Raw genomic sequence first — 21,119 nt, forward strand, 5'->3', positions numbered from 1 at the left:
TTGGCTACTCCCTAAATCTAGATGTGTCTCCAAGGCAATCTGTTTTCTCTGCTGTTTTGCGTGCCTCTGCTTGTGTGTATCAAATCCTCTCCACTTGTGCGCTTGTTTTCTGGCCATATAGCCAATATTATTCCACTGGGCTTTGTTCTGGTTGTCTTGGATCCTCAGAAATGCTCTGGTCTATACTCTTTTGCAAGAGCTTTATGCTCTGCAAGGTATTCATGTTTATGCAAAAGTTATAGATGCTGGCACCCTGAACCCAAATCTGGTACTGATATATTCTTGGGTAGCTGAGTGGGTAGAAACCTCATTGTTTTCAGTTAGCCAATAAAAATCAAAGACCCCCAAAAATGCCTAGTGCCCAAAACCCACTATCCAAATGACAAGGACTACACACCAGTGAATTTGCTGGGACTTCCAAAAAATCCAGTTCTGAAAACAGTGGTGGCCAGGAGTCAACAACTGAAGACTTGTCAGAGACCCCAATGACAGAAGTCACTTGAGTTCAGACTCTGGTTGGCTCAATTGATTGTGATATTGTTCGATAGGACATACATAGTTGTGGGTCGGCACCAGTCGTGGAATCCAAAGAGTACATATGCATATGCCAGTTGTGGTCAAGGTTTTCTGTGGGCACGGGCATCCATGTGCTATATGCTTCCAATGCAGTTGCTGGCATCATCAATGCTTTCTATAACCAGGACTTTAGTGTAGTGGCAGATCCTCCGTTATGGCGGAGGAGCCTCACCCCACTGCAGAGAGCGAGCAGATGAAAAATAAAATGATAATAAAACAACTTTACTATCATTTTATTTTTCACTGATTGGAGGCTCGGCAGAATATAGGGCGGGCGGGGCCATCCTCTATTGAGGAGGAGTGGTGGGCACTGTAAGTGCACATGTAGGTTTGGCCGGTTGTCTGAGCATGGCCAAACCGACATGCGCACTTGGATTTCTCCAACTTGTTCTCTGTTGTACAGCCGGGTGAAGAAGAGGCACAGGCTTTCTGTCCCTATGTGAGCACCAAAACAGCCCACTCACATCAATTAGGTGCTTCTCTCATGCTGGGTAATAACATTACCAGCATGAGATCAGCGTCTGGATTGGGTGGGGAGCCTGTGCAATGTGGCCCAATGTCTGACGGGAGTAGAAGAGCGGTGCAGAAGCTAAGTCCTTTTTGTTTTTTAAATTATTGTCCCATGCGCTGCCCCACCACTTTGTATTGCCAGCAGCCACTTCTGCTTTAGCGTTATGGCTTTGCCATATGATGTCTGGAATAGGATGGGCTAGTATAGCTGACACTCTTCTGGAATCTAGATGACCAAACCAGACCCTCAAAGGAGTGTGAAGTGGACTGCCTCCTAGTTTTTCTGGGACTTGGGAGCCATGATACAGGCACCTTACAGGAACACAGCGAGTAGGGGACTGTTATCCAGTATTGGATCTTTCATAAATTCACATGCTTGAATCATCCCCGTCGTCGAAGTGGGAGTCCCACGGTACATAAAATAGCAATAAATAATAAATAATTTTTTTTTGCCATAGGCTATAATGGAGCCAGAGCTTGCTCATATAGCCCATCCATGTCCTTTTGTGAAAGGACCCAAACCTGCCTGCTGTCCAATCAGGCACCAGCACCCTCTAGAACCTTCTCCAGAGAAGCTCTCTTCCTCAGATTTTCTACCGCACGTCGTGTGAAGGGAGTCTCCCTGAGCTCTGCTCAGTTTTTCTTCTACTTCAGAGATTTTCTCTCAAGAAAGCTTCAAATATGTCAGATTCTCCTAGAAAAGGCCTTTTCCGCCCTTGCAAGACCTGTGGTAAGAAAAGGCTCCATGTGGATGACCCACACAAAGACTGTTTGTACTATCTCTACCCACAACATCAGGTTAAGGACTGCAAAATATGTCGCACCTTCTCCACAAAGACCCTCAGAGACCGGGAGGGCAGGCTCCTGACATGGTTACAGGCCAAATCCTGTACTTCAGGTGAGGAGAGTGGGTCAGAGAGGCAACATAAAAGGTCCAGATCTGAGGACCTAGGCCTCACAGAGAAATCCAGGAAGAGGCAGAAATCTTATCATGGGAAGGGCTTACAGACTTCAGTCTCCTCCGAGCCTTCCTCTCCTCTTCAAAAGAAGGAGTCCTACCATCTATCTCCTTCTTCAGAGCCTTCCACTTCTGGAAAAATGACTCTGAAAATCAGATCAACGACGACAACACCGTCGACGACCGTGACGACGACGACGGTACCTACATCTACCGTCTCCACTTCATTGTCGACGAGACCGTCGTCGGCGTCGACGACCTTAGAATTGTCGGTAAGGGGTCCGATCCCCTCTCTCCAGACTCCATCGGCACCGTCGACTGCCCCGTCGACTATAACTTCAGCGACGCCATTCTCATCGGTGATATCGCCATCGACGGGGTCAAAGAAACTACCGTCGACGACACTACTGTCGACGACACTACCGTCGACTAAACCATCGACGGCGAGACCATCGTCGGCGAAACCATCATCAACGAAACCATCGTCGGCGACGCCACCGTCGATGGAAAAATCTCTACCATCCACGGCTGCATCAACTTTCACGCCATCGACAGCAGTGATGCCTAGTAGACAGGTTGAGGCCACTCCTACCTCTTCCAGGTCTCCAGAGTTCCGAGCCATGGTCAGCATCAGAAATGTACCTACACAGGACATTTATCCAACCGACACATCTCCAAACAAGGTGTCGGCTTTACTACCCAGTCATCTTCTTGACTGGGAGGAATCGGACGAAGGTCCTTTCGGAGATGCACATAGCCCTTCGCAGCTCCGTGTCAAATACCAAGATGACGATGAAGAGGATGAGTATGAACAGTATCAACCATACTACACGCATCAGGACCAATACTATGAAACACGAGAGCCTCAACACAGAGACACCATACAAATGCCTTCCTCCTTAATCCAGGATTTACAATCCATGCTTCAGGATTATAGGAGAAGGTTTCCAGCGGAAGGTCAACCATCGTCGCCGGTCTCTACCGTGACGCCAGTTAATGCTCCTCCTCCGGCAGCTACTCCAAGATCAAAATCACATTCGGTGTTAGCTGCACCCCCCCAGAGATGAAGGTTCCACTTCAGGGGAAGAAGAACAAGAAGAAGGAGAAATTGCCACCCCACAACATCCTACCGAGGAATGGGATGATTACTTGGCCTCCACTCCTTCTCCACCACCTCCTCGTCCCTCTGATTCTCCGCTCGAGGACATAGGTGGTTTCCATAATCTTATGGACAGAGCCGCAGTGCGTTTCCACCTACCAACATCTGTCTCCCAATCGGAATGTTTCCTGCATGATTTCAAAGAACAATCACGGGAGTCGGTACGGTCCATTCCGATTATTGATTACATATGGAGCGAGGGCACAAAAATTATGCGGAATCCGGCTACGGTTCCTCCAGTTCCACAAAAACTGGATAAAAAATATAAGGCAACCTAAGATTCTCCTGCATGCCTTACTGGACATCCAACGCCTGATTCGGTCATCTCACAGGCTGCTCAAAGACACTCCAAACATCCATCAACGCCTATCTCTACTCCTCCAGACAGGGAAGGTCGCAGACTGGATAATATAGGTAAGAGATTCTCCTCCATGTCTGCAATCACTGTCAGGGCAGCAAATTCATTAGCAATTTTAGGCCAATATGATCGTCAAATGTGGTCCGACATGCAACCTTTCCTGGACCTCATCCCAGAAAATAAGCAAGAAGAGGCACGAAAGATCCTACAGGAAGGTGAGCGTGCGTCGGAAGAGATTATTGACTGCGCTCTGGACATAGCCTCTACTGGTTTCCGCCAACTAGCGGGTGCCGCTGTCTTACGACGACAAGGTTGGCTCAAGGCCACATCCTTCAGACCAGAAGTGCAGTCCCGAATTCTAGACATGCCTTACGATGGGGAATCTTTGTTTGGCAAACATGTGGATGACGCACTTCAAACCATCAAGACGGACACAGACACGGCCAAGTCCCTGGGTACCCTGCAGTACAGGAAGCAGCCCTTTCGAGGGGCTAGAGGGAGAGGTTTCACCTCATTTCGAGGTTCCTTTCATAGACAATACCAGCAATCCCAGTACAGGCCTTCATACCACCAGCAGTACAGGCAATCATCGACTGCCTCCTATACCAGACAAGGAGGGAAACGAAGGCAGGGTTCACAATCCAGAGATCAACCCAGAAAACAATGATCTTCCACAGGCACCGGCTATGCTCCCTCAATGCCCGCAACATCAGCAAATAGGAGCAAACATTTCCAACTTCATCCAACAGTGGAAGAAGATAACATCAGACAAGTGGGTGCTGGATATAGTGACAAGAGGTCGTACCCTGGAGTTCATACAAAAGCCACCGCTTCACCCACCAACATCAGGCAGCTCTCTCCACCTTCGTCTGCTTCAAGCGGAAGTCTTCAGCCTTCTGGCCAAAGGGGCTATAGAGACAGTTCCTCTGCAACAACGGGGTCTCGGATTCTACTCCCGTTTTTTCCTCATAAGGAAGAAGTCAGGAGAGTGGCGTCCTATATTAGACCTCAGGAAACTCAACAAGTTCCTTCGGAAACAATCCTTCAGGATGATCACACTGTCAGATATCTTGCACCTCTTGAATCCTGGAGATTTTATGACAACCTTAGATCTCCAGGACGCCTACTTCCACGTTCCAATACACCAAAAACATCGCAAATATCTCCGTTTTACAGTAGCCGGTGCCCATTATCAATTCAGAGTCCTGCCATTTGGCCTCAGATCAGCTCCGAGAATCTTCACGAAATGCCTTGCCCCAGTCGCAGCATCCCTCAGAAGCAAGGGTTTCCAGGTGTTCCCTTACCTGGACGACTGGCTCATAAAAGCTCCGTCATCTCTACTAGCCTCAAAAGCCACAGATGCCTGCCTAAGACTATTCAACAGTTTGGGTCTAACAGTGAACCTACAAAAGTCAGTCGTATTTCCCGCACGCAGGAGGGTTTTCCTGGGAGCAGAATTGGACACTATCCAAAACAAGGCATATCTTACCCTAGCAAGGCAGCAGAAGCTGACCCAATTGGCTCTCACAATCTCCTCAAGAAAGTTAGTTTCAGTACGACTATTCAAATCGCTTCTGGGCATGATTTCCTCAGCCATAGTCCTAGTACCGCTGGCAAGACTCAAAATGAGACCTCTACAAGAAGAACTACAACTTCAATGGATCCAATCACAAGGATCCTTCGACGACTTAATAACCATCACACCAAGGATTCGGCAAACGTTAGAATGGTGGTCTCACATCGACCACCTCTCCCACGGTCTAACCTTTCTGGCACCAATAGCAGATTTCGTTATCACCACGGACGCCTCCTTGGAAGGATGGGGAGGCCACTTACAGGACATGCGCATTCAAGGCAGATGGTCCAAGCTCCAAAAAGAGATGCACATAAATCTGTTAGAACTGAAGGCGATTCATCTTACGCTCAAAGCTTTTCTGCCACGCATCGCAGGATCATCAGTGTTAGTCAGAAAAGAAAACACAACAAGCATGTTCTACATCAACAAACAGGGAGGAACAAGATCCCTCTCCCTCTCAAGGGAAGCTCAGTCTCTCTGGAACTGGCTCACACGGAACAACGTCCGCCTCAGGGCAGAGCACCTAGCGGGTGTCAACAATGCTCTAGCGGACTCTCTCAGCAGGACAGACGACAACTGTCACGAGTGGGAACTCAACCAGAGCATACTCAACAGCATTTTTCAACAATGGGGTCGGCCGATCCTAGACCTGTTTGCCACCAATCTGAACGCCAAATGCCAGTTTTACGCCAGTCGATACCCGCTCCCGGGGTCGTGGGGAAATGCTCTTTTGATAAGATGGTCCGGGATCTTTGCATACGCTTTTCCCCCCATTCCACTGATTCCCAGACTCCTCAGGAAAATGAAGACCGAATGCTGCAAGATCATTCTCATAGCCCCCAAGTGGCCGAGGCAGTACTGGTACACGGAGCTCCTCCTCCGGTCAATAGCCAATCCAGTCCGTCTCCCTTGCAACCACAATCTTCTGTCGAAGTATCAGGGTCTCATCTTACATCCCGACCCAACTTCACTGCACTTGCATGCTTGGCTCCTGAGTTCAGAGAGTTCCAAGATATGAACATCGACCAAGAATGTAGGCTCATATTATCTAAAGCACGAGCAGAGAGCACGAACAAGACATACAAATTAAAATGGAAGAGGTTCTGTGTTTGGTGTTCTCAGAACAATTTTCACCCATTTCAAATCAATCCTGAGCAAATTCTTCCTTACCTGCTCTCCCTTTCCAAAGCTGGTCTTTCCTATGCATCAGTCAAGATTCACCTAGCAGCTATAGCCTCTTACAGACGATCGGCTAACATGCCGTCTATTGGTTCAACCAGGGTAATCAAACAGTTTATGAAAGGGCTGTTCCGCACCTTTCCTCCGGTACGCTTACCTCCGCCAGAGTGGCACCTTAATATTGTTCTCTCCCAACTCATGAAAGCCCCTTTTGAACCCATCCATAGAGCTGAACTCAAGTACATCACCTGGAAAGTATCAACCTTGCTCGCTCTCACCTCTACCAGAAGAGTCAGTGATATACAGGCGTTCACTACCAAAGAACCTTTTTTAGTTTTTTCTGAGGATTTCGTTATGCTCCGAACCAATCCCAAATATATTCCCAAGGTTCCATCTTCGTTCCACTTCAATGAGCCCGTTATTCTACGAACCTTTTTTCCAAACCCTACTACGATAGCAAAGAGAACTCTCCATTCTTTGGACATTAAACGATGCCTAAAATTTTATCTGCAAAGTACCAAGCACATCAGGAAATCAGACCAACTCCTAGTATCTTATTCTCTGGGACGTCAGGGAACAGGAGTAACCAAGGCCACTATAGCCCGATGGATTTCTTCAACAATCCAATTTTGTCACACCAAGGCAGGAAAACCCTTGACTAGGCGCCCGAGAGCCCACTCCACAAGAGCAGTCTCCACATCGGCTGCTTTGTTTCAAGGTATTGCCCTTGAAAAAATTTGCCAGGCTGCGACATGGAAAACTACGCATTCTTTTACGCAGCACTTTTGTTTGGAGTCATCACAAAGAGCAGACTCTCTAGTAGGACAAGCTGTGCTACGCCATCTCTTTCATTAAGGTGAGACCTTTCCTTAGTTATAGTCATATGGTTTGAGATGCATATAACCATGTTTCTATTATGCTTCCATGTGAATATGTAAAGTGTATGTATGTACTTATGAATGTGTATACACGTACTTAAAGTATCTGTATTCCTTCGTAACTCACGGTCAGAAATGTATGAGTTTTCTATGACTGTTATTATTATTATTATGATTATTATTATTTATATTTGAGATAGAGGGTCTTCATGCTCGCACCCTCCACTCACGCTGGATACAATGTTTATCAACCATACTGCTGTCTATTCAGATTCAAGCATGTGAATTTATGAAAGATCCAATACTGGATAAGAAAACAAGTTACTTACCTATAACTACAGTTATCCAGTATTGGTATCTTTCATAAATTCACATGCGACCCACCGCCTCCCCTTTGATGCTTGCATTTCCTCTCAGGTTTTAATTTTTCACTCTCGTGCTGGAAAATCTGAGGAAGAGAGCTTCTCTGGAGAAGGTTCTAGAGGGTGCTGGTGCCTGATTGGACAGCAGGCAGGTTTGGGTCCTTTCACAAAAGGACATGGATGGGCTATATGAGCAAGCTCTGGCTCCATTATAGTCTATGACAAAACATTTTTATTTATTATTTATTGCTATTTTATGTACCGTGGGACTCCCACTTCGACGACGGGGATGATTCAAGCATGTCAATTTATGAAAGATACCAATACTGGATAACTGTAGTTACAGGTAAGTAACTTGTTTTCTTATGCAAGCCGCCTCTGCCTCCACTCTATGCAGTGCTAGTGTGAAAGTAATCCGGTTGTAGAATAGGATCTGATGGAAGCAATTGACAGCTTTTAAGGATGAAGATCTAAGTGCCTGCTAAAGGGGGAGATCTTCTGCAGATTTGAAAAAGGGGACAACTAAGTTGAAGCACAGGGACATTTTACTACTATCTTTAAAGTCGGAGCATTCAACGTGCTCCAGCCAGAGTGTGTGGTCGTAAACATGGCACTCTTAACAGATTGACTGTTTCTGTGTTGAATGAAAGGTTGTTACGAGGCAATATACAGCCACTTTGTGGAATGCTTTTAGAACCTAATAACAGTGCCAGTGTGCCAAAGGAAATGCAAACATGTTTTGGGCCGTGAAGCTTGGGACTCCTATTTATTGTGATCCTTTGAGTCCCATGCACCTTGCTACTGGGTGGGTGGTTGGGTAGGTATGTACGCACTTGATCCCAGCCTCAAATATTTTATTTACCAATTTCTGCCCCTTCATGAAAGAAACCAATTTAACTCATACATTTACAAAATAGAAGTAACGAATATTTTCCACCTCAGTTGTTGAAGTATGTTTATTTGGTCTGATATGTTTTCTCTCAGAATGTCTAATTCTTGTATATTTCCTCTGTTTCTTCTTATGTCTCCAGTTTATTTGTGATGTTCCTTTGCTTCGGGAGGTGAGAGAAAAGTTGGACTTGCTTGGCGTAGTCTCAGTCTCAACAGAGCTTGAATTCATTCCGAATACCAAGGTGTCCTTGTCGGATACAGAAATGGAAAACGCCTCCAACCTTCTTGGACTTCTCAATGCCCACCAGGATGTCATCCATGTATATGATAATATCGAGTAAGAAGGAGGTCATTTGAGAGACTTACGAGTGCCGATCTGCAAGAGAAAAAGGTTGAAGCATCTGTTGCAGCATGAGCACAGAGCTGTCACAATAGCTTGGGTTCATTTCTAGAGCTAAAGTTGGATTTATTACTGATCGAACTTAAAAGGAGTACTTTGTGCACACCCAGTGGAGTCCTGCATCAATACCGTGATAAACATTCAATGTATGATTTTACTGTTGCATAGTTCACTATTGAATCTGTGGATATTAAAATTAATATATTTTTCTTGATTCATATGTTAGGTGCCGGATGACTAACACCCTTCCTGCCGTAGACATTCATGCCATAATTCTCAGAACCCATTTAATGTATTTGCTCTATCCTTGTAGCAGGTGAGGCTGAAATCACCTCAAGTGTGTACAAAAAGATGCTCTGTGGAGAGATGATAACAGATTCAGGGGCTATCTATAATGTATTCTGATTCCCACAGTGGAAAAAGTGTATTAAATGGGATATAAGTTGACACCGGTGGTCCAGAGAATGCCTCTGTGCTGCCTGTAATCTAGTACTTCTGGTGATCATGGTATTGAGAATTGAATCAGGTGTTTCCTGACCATCTACGATAACTAAGTGAGCCAGTACCTATGAACTGAAATCCTGGATTAAAAGGAATAGTTCTTAATCAACAAATATAATTTTTCTCAAAGATGTTTCTTATCTAGAGGAATCCACTCTGGCAATCGGTCTTGCTTAATGAAGAGGGCTTTATTTCGCTGAAAAGACAGTGGTTAAACCTACAAGAGTATTTATGTATAAGACATTTTGACCTCAAAGTCCTTCATATATATTTTAAATTAAAAAGAAAGTGTGAATCAGGGTGATACATTTTCTTTTTTCCTCAACGTCTTGAGACTTGATCGCAAATGTCATTTGTATTGTTTTCTTTGTGTGTAATTTAGTTTTGTAGCAATCATGCCATGCAGTTGACACACAAACAGTCGTACCCACTTTCTAAACAAAAGACCAAAGTAACTTTGTTCAGCTATTGGCCAAATCAACCGGGATTTCTTTGAACAGATCTTCTAATCATTGTGGTTAACCGGAAAAATCCTAAATATGTATTTTGCTTCCATGTAAGTTTTTATATATGTGCCCGGTAGCTGACTTGTACAGCATTTAAACTTGGGTGTCATATAGAATCCAGTCACGTACTTGTGCTGCATTGAGCACTTTTGATACAATTTAACATATAATATGTTTTACACCATTAAAAATAATAGTTTAAGTATTACTTTATATATATATGTTCGATGGCATGTGTAGCTGCAGATACACATGCTATGCATATCCCGCCATCTAGTGTTGGGCTCGGAGTGTTACAAGTTGTTTTTCTTAGAAGAAGTCTTTTCGAGTCACGAGATCGAGGGACTCCTCCCCTTTCGGCTCCATTGCGCATGGGTGTCGACTCCATCTTAGATTGTTTTCTTTCCGCCATCGGGTTCGGACGTGTTCCTCTTCGCTCCGTGTTTCGGTTCGGAAACTTAGTTAGATAACCGAAAATTTGACGGTATTGTTTGCGTTCGGTATCGGGTTAGTCAATGCAGATCGACACCGAATCAAGAAAAAGCGCCGGTGGCCCTTCAGGGCTTCGATTCCCCGGCGGGGCCTGGTCGGCCCGACCACGTGCGTCTTCAAAGCTAATGGAACGGACCCCATTCCGCTTCTGCCCCGAATGCCACAACAAGTATCCTTACACAGATCAACATTTGGTCTGTAATTTGTGTTTGTCTCCCGAACACAAAGAGGATACCTGCGAGGCCTGTCGGGCGTTTCGGTCGAAGAAAACGCTAAGGGACTGGAGAGCACGAAGGCTTCAAATGGCGTCGGCGCCGTCAGGACACCACGACATCGAGGAAGAAGAGACTTTCTCCATTGCTGACTCGGACTCAGACGAGGCGGAAACAGAGCAGATGCCGAAAACCGTGAGTAAAACAGCCCCGGCCAAAACTCACGTAAAAATCATAAAGGGCCAGGGGATGCCACCGCCTGCAGGCCATGGCTTAACCCGTAAAATCGGTGACCGTCCATCGGCACCGAAAAAGGGCACACATGTGTCGAAGTCATCCGACTCCGGTCGAGATACCGGCACAGAACATACTCGGCACCGGGACCCTAGTTCCGAGCAATCTCGACATCGAGATACCGGCACCGAGATGAGTCGGCACCGAGAGATCGGAACACCGAAACTCCAAAAAAATGGCTTCGGAGCCGAAAAAGACTGCTGAAAAGGTTTTGATACCGAAACATTCGGCTTCGGAGCCGAAAACAAGCTCCTACACCGAGGAACAAGGCCTTTCAGCACAAATGCAAGGCCATAAATTCGGGCAAGAGCTAGAAGCAGGGGAGCCAGATTATAAACAGAGAAGGCTTCATATTCAAAAGGATACAGGGAAAATTAGAACTCTCCCTCCTATAAGGATGAAAAGGAAACTTGCTTTCCAAGATAAAGATAAACAACCATAGACAAAGGTGGCAAAACAAGTAACTCCGCCACCATCACCAAAACACTTACCGCAACCATCACCAATTGCAACCCCACCTATGATGCAGTCTCCAGGAGAAAAAGTACAAGCCTCCCCAACAGACCCCGTGTACATCACGCAGCAACTGACACCTGACTCAGTAGTAGTAGGCGCAGCACGTAAAAGGGCGAATTCACACACCTCTGGAGATGCACCACCACCCGACAAGGAAAGCCGAAAGTTCGATGCAGCGGGGAAAAGAGTTGCAGCACAAGCAGCCAATCAATGGCGCATTGCCAATTCACAGGCTTTGCTATCAAGATATGACAGAGCTCATTGGGATGAAATGCAACACTTTAAAGAACATCTGCCCAAAGAGTTCCAAAAGCGTGCGCAACAAGTGGTGGAAGAACGCCAAAGTATCTCGAATAACCAGATACGATCGGCAATGGATGCAGCAGACACAGCTGCAAGGACTGTAAATACAGTGGTCACTATTCGGAGACACGCATGGCTACGCACCTCAGGATTCAAGCCCGAAATCCAACAGGCTGTGCTTAATATGCCTTTTAATGGACAGCAGTTGTTTGGGCCGGAAGTGGACACAGCTATCGAGAAGCTAAAAAAGGACGCAGATAGGGCCAAGGCCATGGGCGCGCTCTACTCCCCACAGAGCAGAGGCACATTTAGGAAGGCACAATTTAGAGGGGGGTTTCGAGGCCAAACCACAGAACCCTCAACCTCACAAACCAGACCCACTTACCAGAGCCAGTATCAGAGAGGAGGTTTTCGGTGACAATACAGAGGTGGACAGTTCCCTAAAACTAGAGGAAAGTTCCAAAGTCCAAAGACCCCTCAAAATAAACAGTGACTTCAGTGTCACAAATCCCCAACACATAACACCAGTGGGGGGAAGACTAACAGATTTTTACCAAAACTGGGAGGAAATAACAACAGACTCGTGGGTCCTAGCCATTATCCAATATGGTTATTGCATAGAATTCCTACAATTGCCACCAAATGTGCCTCCAAGAACACACAACATGTCCAAACAACACATGGATCTAGTACAGCTAGACGTCCAAGCGTTGTTGCAAAAAGATGCAATAGAACTAGTACCCAATCAGCAGAAAGGAACGGGTGTTTACTCCCTGTACTTTCTCATACCCAAAAAGGACAAAACTCTAAGACCCATCTTAGATCTCAGAACACTAAATCTTTACATCAAATCAGTTCACTTTCACATGGTGACACTTCAAGACGTAATACCCTTGCGCAAACAACAAGACTACATGACAACATTAGATCTCAAGTATGCGTATTTCCATATACCCATACATCCTTCGCACAGAAAATACTTAAGGTTTGTAATCCAAGGAGTACATTACCAATTCAAAGTGTTGCCATTTGGGATAACTACAATGCCAAGAGTCTTTACAAAATGCCTTGCTGTAGTGGCAGCCCATATCAGAAGACAGCACATACATGTATTCCTGTATCTGGACGATTGGTTAATCAAAACCAATACGCAAGAACGGTGTTCTCAACACACAAAATACGTCATAGAAACCCTTCACAAACTAGGGTTCTCACTGAACTACCAAAAATCACACTTCCAGCCGTGTCAAATACAACAGTACTTGGGAGCAACAATCAACACAAAAAAAGAAATTGCCACTCCAAGTCCACAAAGAGTACAAGCATTCCAAAACGTAATACAGGGCATGCACCCAAATCAAAGGGTCCAGGTAAAATTAGTGATGAAACTACTAGGCATGATGTCCTCATGCATAGCCATTGTCCCAAATGCAAGATTACACATGCGGCCCTTACAACGGTGCCTAGCAACACAATGGTCACAAGCACAGGGTCAACTTCAAGATCTAGTGTTGATAGACCGCCAAACATACGCCTCGCTTCAATGGTGGAATACTATAAATTTAAACCAAGGGCGGCCTTTCCAAGACCCAGTGCCTCAATACGTGATCACAACAGATGCTTCCATGGTAGGGTGGGGAGCACACCTCAACCAACACAGCATCCAGGGACAATGGGACACTCAACAGAAACAACTTCATATAAATCAGTTAGAACTACTGGCAGTGTTTCTAGCGTTGAAAGCATTTCAACCACTAATAGCCCACAAACACATTCTTGTCAAAACAGACAACATGACAGCAATGTATTACCTGAACAAACAGGGAGGGACGCACTCGACACAGTTGTGTCTCTTAGCACAGAGGATTTGGCATTGGGCGATTCACAACCACATTCGCCTAATAGCGCAATACATACCAGGAATTCAAAACCAGTTAGCCAACAATCTCAGTCGGGATCACCAACAGATCCACGAATGGGAAATCCATCCCCAGATACTACAAACTTACTTCCAAACATGGGGAACACCGCAAATAGACCTATTCGCAACAAAAGAAAACGCAAAATGCCAAAACTTCGCATCCAGGTACCCACAGCCTCACTCCCAAGGCAATGCGTTATGGATGAGTTGGTCAGGGATATTTGCATACGCTTTTCCCCCTCTCCCACTCCTTCCGTATCTGGTAAACAAATTGAGTCAAAACAAACTCAAACTAATACTAATAGCACCAACTTGGGCACGACAACCTTGGTACACAACACTACTAGACCTGTCAGTAGTGCCTCATATCAAACTGCCAAACAGACCAGATCTGTTAACTCAACACAAACAACAGATCAGACACCCGAATCCAGCATCGCTCAATCTAGCAATTTGGCTCCTGAAATCTTAGAATTCGGACATCTAGACCTTACACAAAAATGTATGGAGGTCATCAAACAGGCTAGGAAACCTACTACAAGACATTGCTACGCAAATAAGTGGAAAAGATTTGCTTATTACTGTCATAATAATCCAACCATTACACGCATCTGCAAAAAACATTGTAAGCTACCTACTACACTTACAAAAGTCCAAGTTAGCTTTTTCATCCATTAAAATACATCTCACAGCAATTTCGGCTTATCTGCAAATTACACATTCTACTTCACTATTCAGAATCCCAGTCATAAAAGCATTTATGGAGGGTCTGAAAAGGATTATTCCACCAAGAACACCACCAATTCCTTCGTGGAACCTCAATATCGTATTAACACGACTCATGGGTCCACAATTTGAACCCATGCACTCTTGTGAGATACAGTACTTAACATGGAAAGTAGCCTTCCTAATAGCTATCACATCTCTCAGAAGAGTAAGTGAAATACAAGCCTTTACCGTACAAGAACCCTTTATACAGATACACAAACATAAAGAAGTTCTACGCACAAATCCCAAATTCTTGCCAAAAGTCATATCACCGTTCCACTTAAATCAAACAGTGGAACTCCCAGTGTTCTTCCCAGAACCAGATTCTGTAGCTGAGAGCGCATTACATACATTAGACATAAAAAGAGCACTAATGTACTACATTGATAGAACCAAACAAATTCGCAAAACAAAACAATTGTTTGTAGCTTTCCAAAAACCTCATACAGGGAATCCAATATCCAAACAAGGCATTGCCAGATGGATAGTTAAATGTATTCAAACCTGTTATATGAAAGCAAAAAGAGGACTGCCTATTACACCAAAAGCACACTCCACTAGAAAGAAAGGTGCCACCATGGCCTTTCTAGGAAACATACCAATGACAGAAATCTGCAAGGCAGCCACATGGTCTACGCCTCACACATTTACTAAACATTACTGTGTGGATGTGTTAACAACACAACAAGCCACAGTAAGGCAAGCAGTATTAAGAACATTATTTCAAACAACTTCAACTCCTACAGGCTAAACCACCGCTTTTGGGGAGATAACTGCTTACTAGTCTATGCATAGCATGTGTATCTGCAGCTAGACATGCCATCGAACGGAAAATGTCACTTACCCAGTGTACATCGGTTTGTGGCATGAGACGCTGCAGATTCACATGCGCCCTCCACCTCCCCAGGAGCCTGTAGCCGTTTGAGTTGATAAAAATAAACTTGTACGTTTGTAAACTTGTAAATATAACACTGTTAATCACATTATGTACATACATACTTACTCCATTGCATGGGCACTATTACTATATACACAACTCCTACCTCACCCTCTGCGGAAAAACAATCTAAGATGGAGTCGACGCCCATGCGCAATGGAGCCGAAAGGGGAGGAGTCCCTCGATCTTGTGACTCTAAAAGACTTCTTCGAAGAAAAACAACTTGTAACACTCCGAGCCCAACACTAGATGGCGGGATATGCATAGCATGTGAATCTGCAGCGTCTCATGCCACTAACAGATGTACACTGGGTAAGTGACATTTTCCATATAAAGACATTAACTGCACGTCCATGAAATCACAGCCCGCATAAAATGGGTTCAAAAAGTCCTACTGTGTGACGGAATGTTTCATTCTTGTCTTAAAAGGATAAGGTACTTTGCTACAGCTTGGGTCATTATTCATATTGCCAGCCCATATGTGTTCCCTCCAGAACAATAGATGGGCTTTTTCTAGGCTCCACTCACATATGTATAACACGTGGGCTAGAAAACTAGTATACATTTATCCAGTTTGAAACAGCATTCTAGGTTAACAGCCAACACCCCTATACAACCTAGAACTGTGAGATGTACCGAGCCCTCCAAGTCAGATTGGAGGCAGATCAAAGAGAAAGTGAACTTAGCAGTGTTGCATTTTCAATCTGTGTAACTGGTGCTCCATAAATGCTTTTCCTTTCGTGTACTGCATCACACTTAGTGCGGCAGAGCTGGTCAAAGTAACGGACCGTTGATTATTTTAAAAAGACTGTCTGGATCATTTTTCTTTTGCCCCTAGTGCAACTCAACTTGGAGGGCTCACTAATTACTAACAATTCTAGTTTGTATATAGATTTTCCCTTTAAAATCGATAGAGACGGATCTATGGTTGATAAGAACACAGCCGAGCTAAAACAGAAGTGTTAAAATGTTTCTCGTAGGGCATAGCTACACTAGCATACAAGGCTGCAAGCATCCCTTCCCCGCTTTTTGGTACTGGTTCGTACATTATTGCTATTCTGGCTAGTCAGTAATGAAGTGGAACATTTTTGCACATAACAAGTCGAATTCTGTAAATGAACCTATTAACTGGACACAAGTATGTCCCAATCTGTGCTACTGCCCAACTGTCCACATGCCTGCTGGCTTACTGGCTCTATCCTTGTATCTGTTTCGAAGACGCTATGTGCTTGTGCACGGTGCCTGGATTTCTTATTGATGTTCCATTGTGTCTCTGATGTAAGTAGAAATAGTAGTGAACGAATTTTCATTCAAGTCCATTTAATTAATTTCCAAGTATAATTTTCAATTTTCAGGATATTGACTTTTTTTTTATTTTTACCAAAACCCTTTTTCTCTTCAAGCTCGTAGGCCAAAGTATTTTAAATTACACAGGATGTAATGATATACATAGGTACTGGTATCTGTTCGTTGTTAAAAAAAAACAGACGGGGATACATTTCCTTACTTGTAATAGCGTGGTCAGAGAACATCATTGCAAATGGCAACTATTTAGCCAGCAATAGCATAAAGATAAAAACACTGTCTGAGGCATGTGTAGTGCATGAGGACTATGTAAGTGGAACTGGGGCGGGCTGATTTTGGTAAAGGGTGTTGTGATTGATTTGCGCTCTGATTTGTAGAAGTACCATTGTTCACTTTGAGTTAAGACAGGGTTCCTTCTGTTGTCCGCAACTACCTTTAAGAACCATCTCTAGGTCTATTTGAATATGCTGGTTAGAAGAAACAGAAACAGAATCAAGACAAAAGGAAGGATTGTGCAACCCGGTTTAGGACAAGTTCACATAGCAGTAGGCACTGTGAAGGTAAGGCTCTTACCTGATGCAGTCTGCTGGTGTGGTCTGTGTTTTTGCACAAAAAGGGCGGCGTAAGCTTGGACTAGTTTTTCTACGTATTCCTGCTTCCACCTTGCCAGCACATGGTTGCCTCTCAATGCATAACATGTGACTTGGAACATCTAGACCACTTGACAGTGCAGTCCGTGGGTGGCATATTGGATTTCTCTGTACCTGATGTGTAAGATGTGTAGTCCATGGGAGATCATGTTTAATCAGGACTGTCACTTAACATTGTCTTCCTCTCACACAAATATCTTTTTTTCCCACTGATCACGTTTTCTTTTTAGAAAAAAAGATCTGAAGAAGGAAAACCCTGTTCCAATTTTTCTTGTTGAAACTGCGGGTGTATATGCTCCATGACCTGCCTTTTACATTCACTGTTGACCCTGGCAGCATGCATTGTGACGTCAAAAGTCAACTGTAATAACTTATTATAGTTCAGGAGATGCACTTTTTATTTATTACAGGCCAATTAAGATGTCACAAGTCAATTGTAATTAAGAAATTAGAGACACCTTGTGTACAGGGATTGCTTTGCGCTATGTATTATAATCTGTTATTGGCATTGTGATGTAGAACTATTTAGAGAAGTAAGTAGTATACTGTTGGCGTGTGGAAATAGGAGGTGGTGCAGTAGTTACCAATTGCAAATCAAGGGGTTGCCTTTCTTGCTATGGCTGAATAATGTATAGTGTTATCCCCAGGTGTCCATTTGGACTACGTTCTGTGTTGAACAACAATTCTGCGATTCATATGGGATCACGTTTAGATGGCTTATTTGTCCCCAAATTAAATGGGTTTCTAACAGGCGCTGAAATGATGTTTTGCTTTCTCACAAAACTGAGGTCATTGCAGAGGTACTGTAGATTAGAGGCTCGCGAATCTCGCCGTGTGTATTGTAATTTACAGCTAAAGTGACATTTTTGTTTAAAAATTCTTTTTTTTATTTTACTTTCATCATAAATGTTAAACAAAACCTTTCTTCAAAGAATCAGTACGTCTTCGGTCCACAGAGGCATCGTTGTATATTACTTATATTCTTCTTCTTGTCATTAGAGCCTCCATCCAGCAATGTAAGCAATACGATGTTTTGGCATTTTTTTTAATTTTTTTTTGGCAAGTAGGAATCTTAATTAGTTAGTTATTTTCATTGTCATGTGGCCTGAGAAAGTCCATCAATGTTCTCCCTGGAACGAGATCTTCATCCAGTTTGTGGTCAGTGTGGATGGGGAATTCTGCTGTAATGATTCATTTTGTCATATCCCTCTTCCGTGGTGTGTTTAGGACCCCGCTGTTTCAAGTGTATTACAATGCATCTACATGCTAATACCAATACCGGCCTTGCATCCATTTTCCCTCTGCTGTGCATAAAGGACATTCTGTGTTTGTTTCCTGGTATATTTTACCGTTAATTACTGGTGTAAGATCAATTGTGTCTCTATTGTATGTTTATTAACTGAAATGAAATTTGGGGTTACTAAATACTATGCAATTGTATGCCAGTAAATAGGCAATTTTTTGTGCACTGCTGGTGAAATCTTGGTTAAGTGCTCAGCTGGTCCAAATGCAGTTCTTTTGGTGACAGGCTCTTTGAAGTCTGTAAAGTGCATCTGTAATCTATATCAAAACACATAATTGGATACAGAGATTGAATCTTAGGAAGATGTTGTGTAGGACTCCCTGAATATGTCAGGTCTTTCCATGTAGTCATGAGTGAAACAGTGGTGTTTCTGGTGCTTATACCATTCAAACTGTCCCAGTAAAGAATGGGGTTCTAGATCATATCCTTCCCTGTGGAAATTCCCTAAGCATTTCTAGGAAAAGTAGCTGGTTTTATGGTTTCTGCCCCATGGTAAACTATACAAATCTGAAGAGCAAATATATGGTTCCAGTCACAGGTCATTGCTTCCTTTTTCGTCTCTCTGACATAAGTCTGAGAGAGATTGGCACCTGAGCCTGAAAATAAAATAAGGAGTCCAGGTTTATCCAAGTTTTACTTCTGAAGCCTCAGATGTCAATGGCATGTAGCCACATCCCTAGCAAAATGCTGGCCCTCACATATTGGTGGTAATACTTGCCTTATTGGTGGCATTACTGTCATTGCAGTGCCCACTGTTGACAAAATGCTGGTCTTGGCATATTGGAAGTAATCATTATATGATAGTGCCAAACACAGCTAGTGCTTAAAAATGTCATAATGGTGGTGGTAATGCGTGGCAGAAGATGAGTTTACATACCCATTGCTCATCTTTGATACAGCGGTGGCTATCGCATAATGGTGATAATTATCGTCATGTTAGGTGCATCAGTGACATATACTGAAAGCAAATATTTCAATTATAAGTATTGCTGACTGAAACTCTACTCTGTAAGAATAGTGCAATGCCCATTCATTTTCATCTTTAAACAAGTCGTAAATAAATTATGTACAGCTGTATTTATATAACAGGATGCATTGTGTGCGCTGCTCATTTATTACAGTAATATTGCAAATATTTTAATCCATGGTTTAAAGTTTACATTTTATAACTTACTAGCATATTTTTTTTTTACATAATCAGCTCTCGCATTGTGGAGTAGTAAGTATGTTAAATGTACCACCAGCATTCAATATTACATACCACATGCTCATTCCAGTAATTCTAATGACTTAGCAGTAACTATTGATTCAGTAAAGGGCTCTGACACAGATAAAATTCAAGGGATACTGTGTGATGCAATTTTTCATCGTAGAGGCCCTATGTTTGGATCGAAAGGAATAATCGGTTACAGTTGACGTTGCACAGAAAGTGATACATAGAGAAGCAGTTCACAGAACTTCGTTCGAGCTGTTTATGCCGTAATTAAGATAAATAGTTCAGTACGAGCAGAAAGAAAATAGTGTGTAATTACATTTCTTCAAATCTGCACAGTGAATACCTTATGTTCTTCACATGGATGAAAGTGATGGTTGATTGGGGGAACACAAGAAAGATCATTCGTTTTTGCAAGCAGATATTTGTCAGCCCAGGAAAGAACCATGTAACAACCTATAAACAGAGGATAAGAGCACTGACAGAGTCCAAATCAAATCAAATCATTAACATTTATAAAGCGCGCTACTCACCCGTGCGGGTCTCAAGGCGCTAGGGGGGAAAGGGGGGGTTATCGCTGCTCGAACAGCCAAGTCTTTAGGAGTCTCCGGAAAGCGGAGTGGTCCTGGGTGGTCCTGAGGCTGGTGGGGAGGGAGTTCCAGGTCTTGGCCGCCAGGAAGGAGAAAGATCTCCCACCCGCCGTGGAGCGGCGGGTGCGAGGGACGGCAGCAAGTGCGAGGCCAGCGGAGCGGAGGGGGCGGGTGGGGACGTAGAAGCTGAGGCGTCTGTTGAGGTATTCCGGTCCCTTGTTGTGGAGGGCTTTGTGTGCCCTGGTGGTTCACACCTCCATGGAGCTATACTCACAGTAAGAATGGACACCAATGCATAATCCAGTGTGCTCAATAAAGCTAATCTGGATGCATCTGGGCAAAAGTGGAACACTGCTTTATCTTTGTACGAATTCCCAGATCCAGTATAGCTGTAAGGATTTAACTAGAATTAAGGCCAGGGACTCCGATGCTAACCCCACTACTTTCCTTTTTAGTCAAATAAGATCTGTAATGAACTCCATAATCTGAAGTGACTGTACAGAGGCAAAAAGGAAGGGTAGTAGAAGGGGAAGAACCATTCCATAAGCATCTGGGCTCACTGGCCTCTGGGGCAAGAGCCAGTGGAGGGCATATAGGAAGGACACTTGGTCTGCAATAGACTCTCTAGTAACCCCAGTCATCCTATAAAGTTAGGTACCCTTAATCTAAATATACTTGTTTTTAATATGATAGAATGTCTTGTGAGTATTAGAATGTCTCACCAGGGGATGGAAGTAAAGAGGCCGTGACTAACCCCCAGA

The 21,119-nt window shown here is 43.9% G+C and overlaps 1 protein-coding gene across 4 annotated transcripts in view; it reads left to right on the forward strand.

The window, feature by feature from the left end:
• TACO1 (translational activator of cytochrome c oxidase I) overlaps positions 1–9,643 on the forward strand; it is a 133,774-nt gene extending 124,131 nt beyond the window's left edge. For all 4 annotated transcript variants that reach the window (XM_069238016.1, XM_069238015.1, XM_069238013.1 and 1 more), the window contains exon 6: positions 8,588–9,643. In XM_069238016.1, the coding sequence (XP_069094117.1) occupies positions 8,588–8,788 (201 nt within the window). In that variant the 3' untranslated portion in view covers positions 8,789–9,643. The remainder of the gene's footprint in view (positions 1–8,587) is intronic.
• Positions 9,644–21,119: the final 11,476 nt, after the last annotated feature.

This window comes from Pleurodeles waltl, chromosome 6, assembly GCF_031143425.1.
Source record: "Pleurodeles waltl isolate 20211129_DDA chromosome 6, aPleWal1.hap1.20221129, whole genome shotgun sequence".
Taxonomy (NCBI): Eukaryota; Metazoa; Chordata; class Amphibia; order Caudata; family Salamandridae; genus Pleurodeles; species Pleurodeles waltl.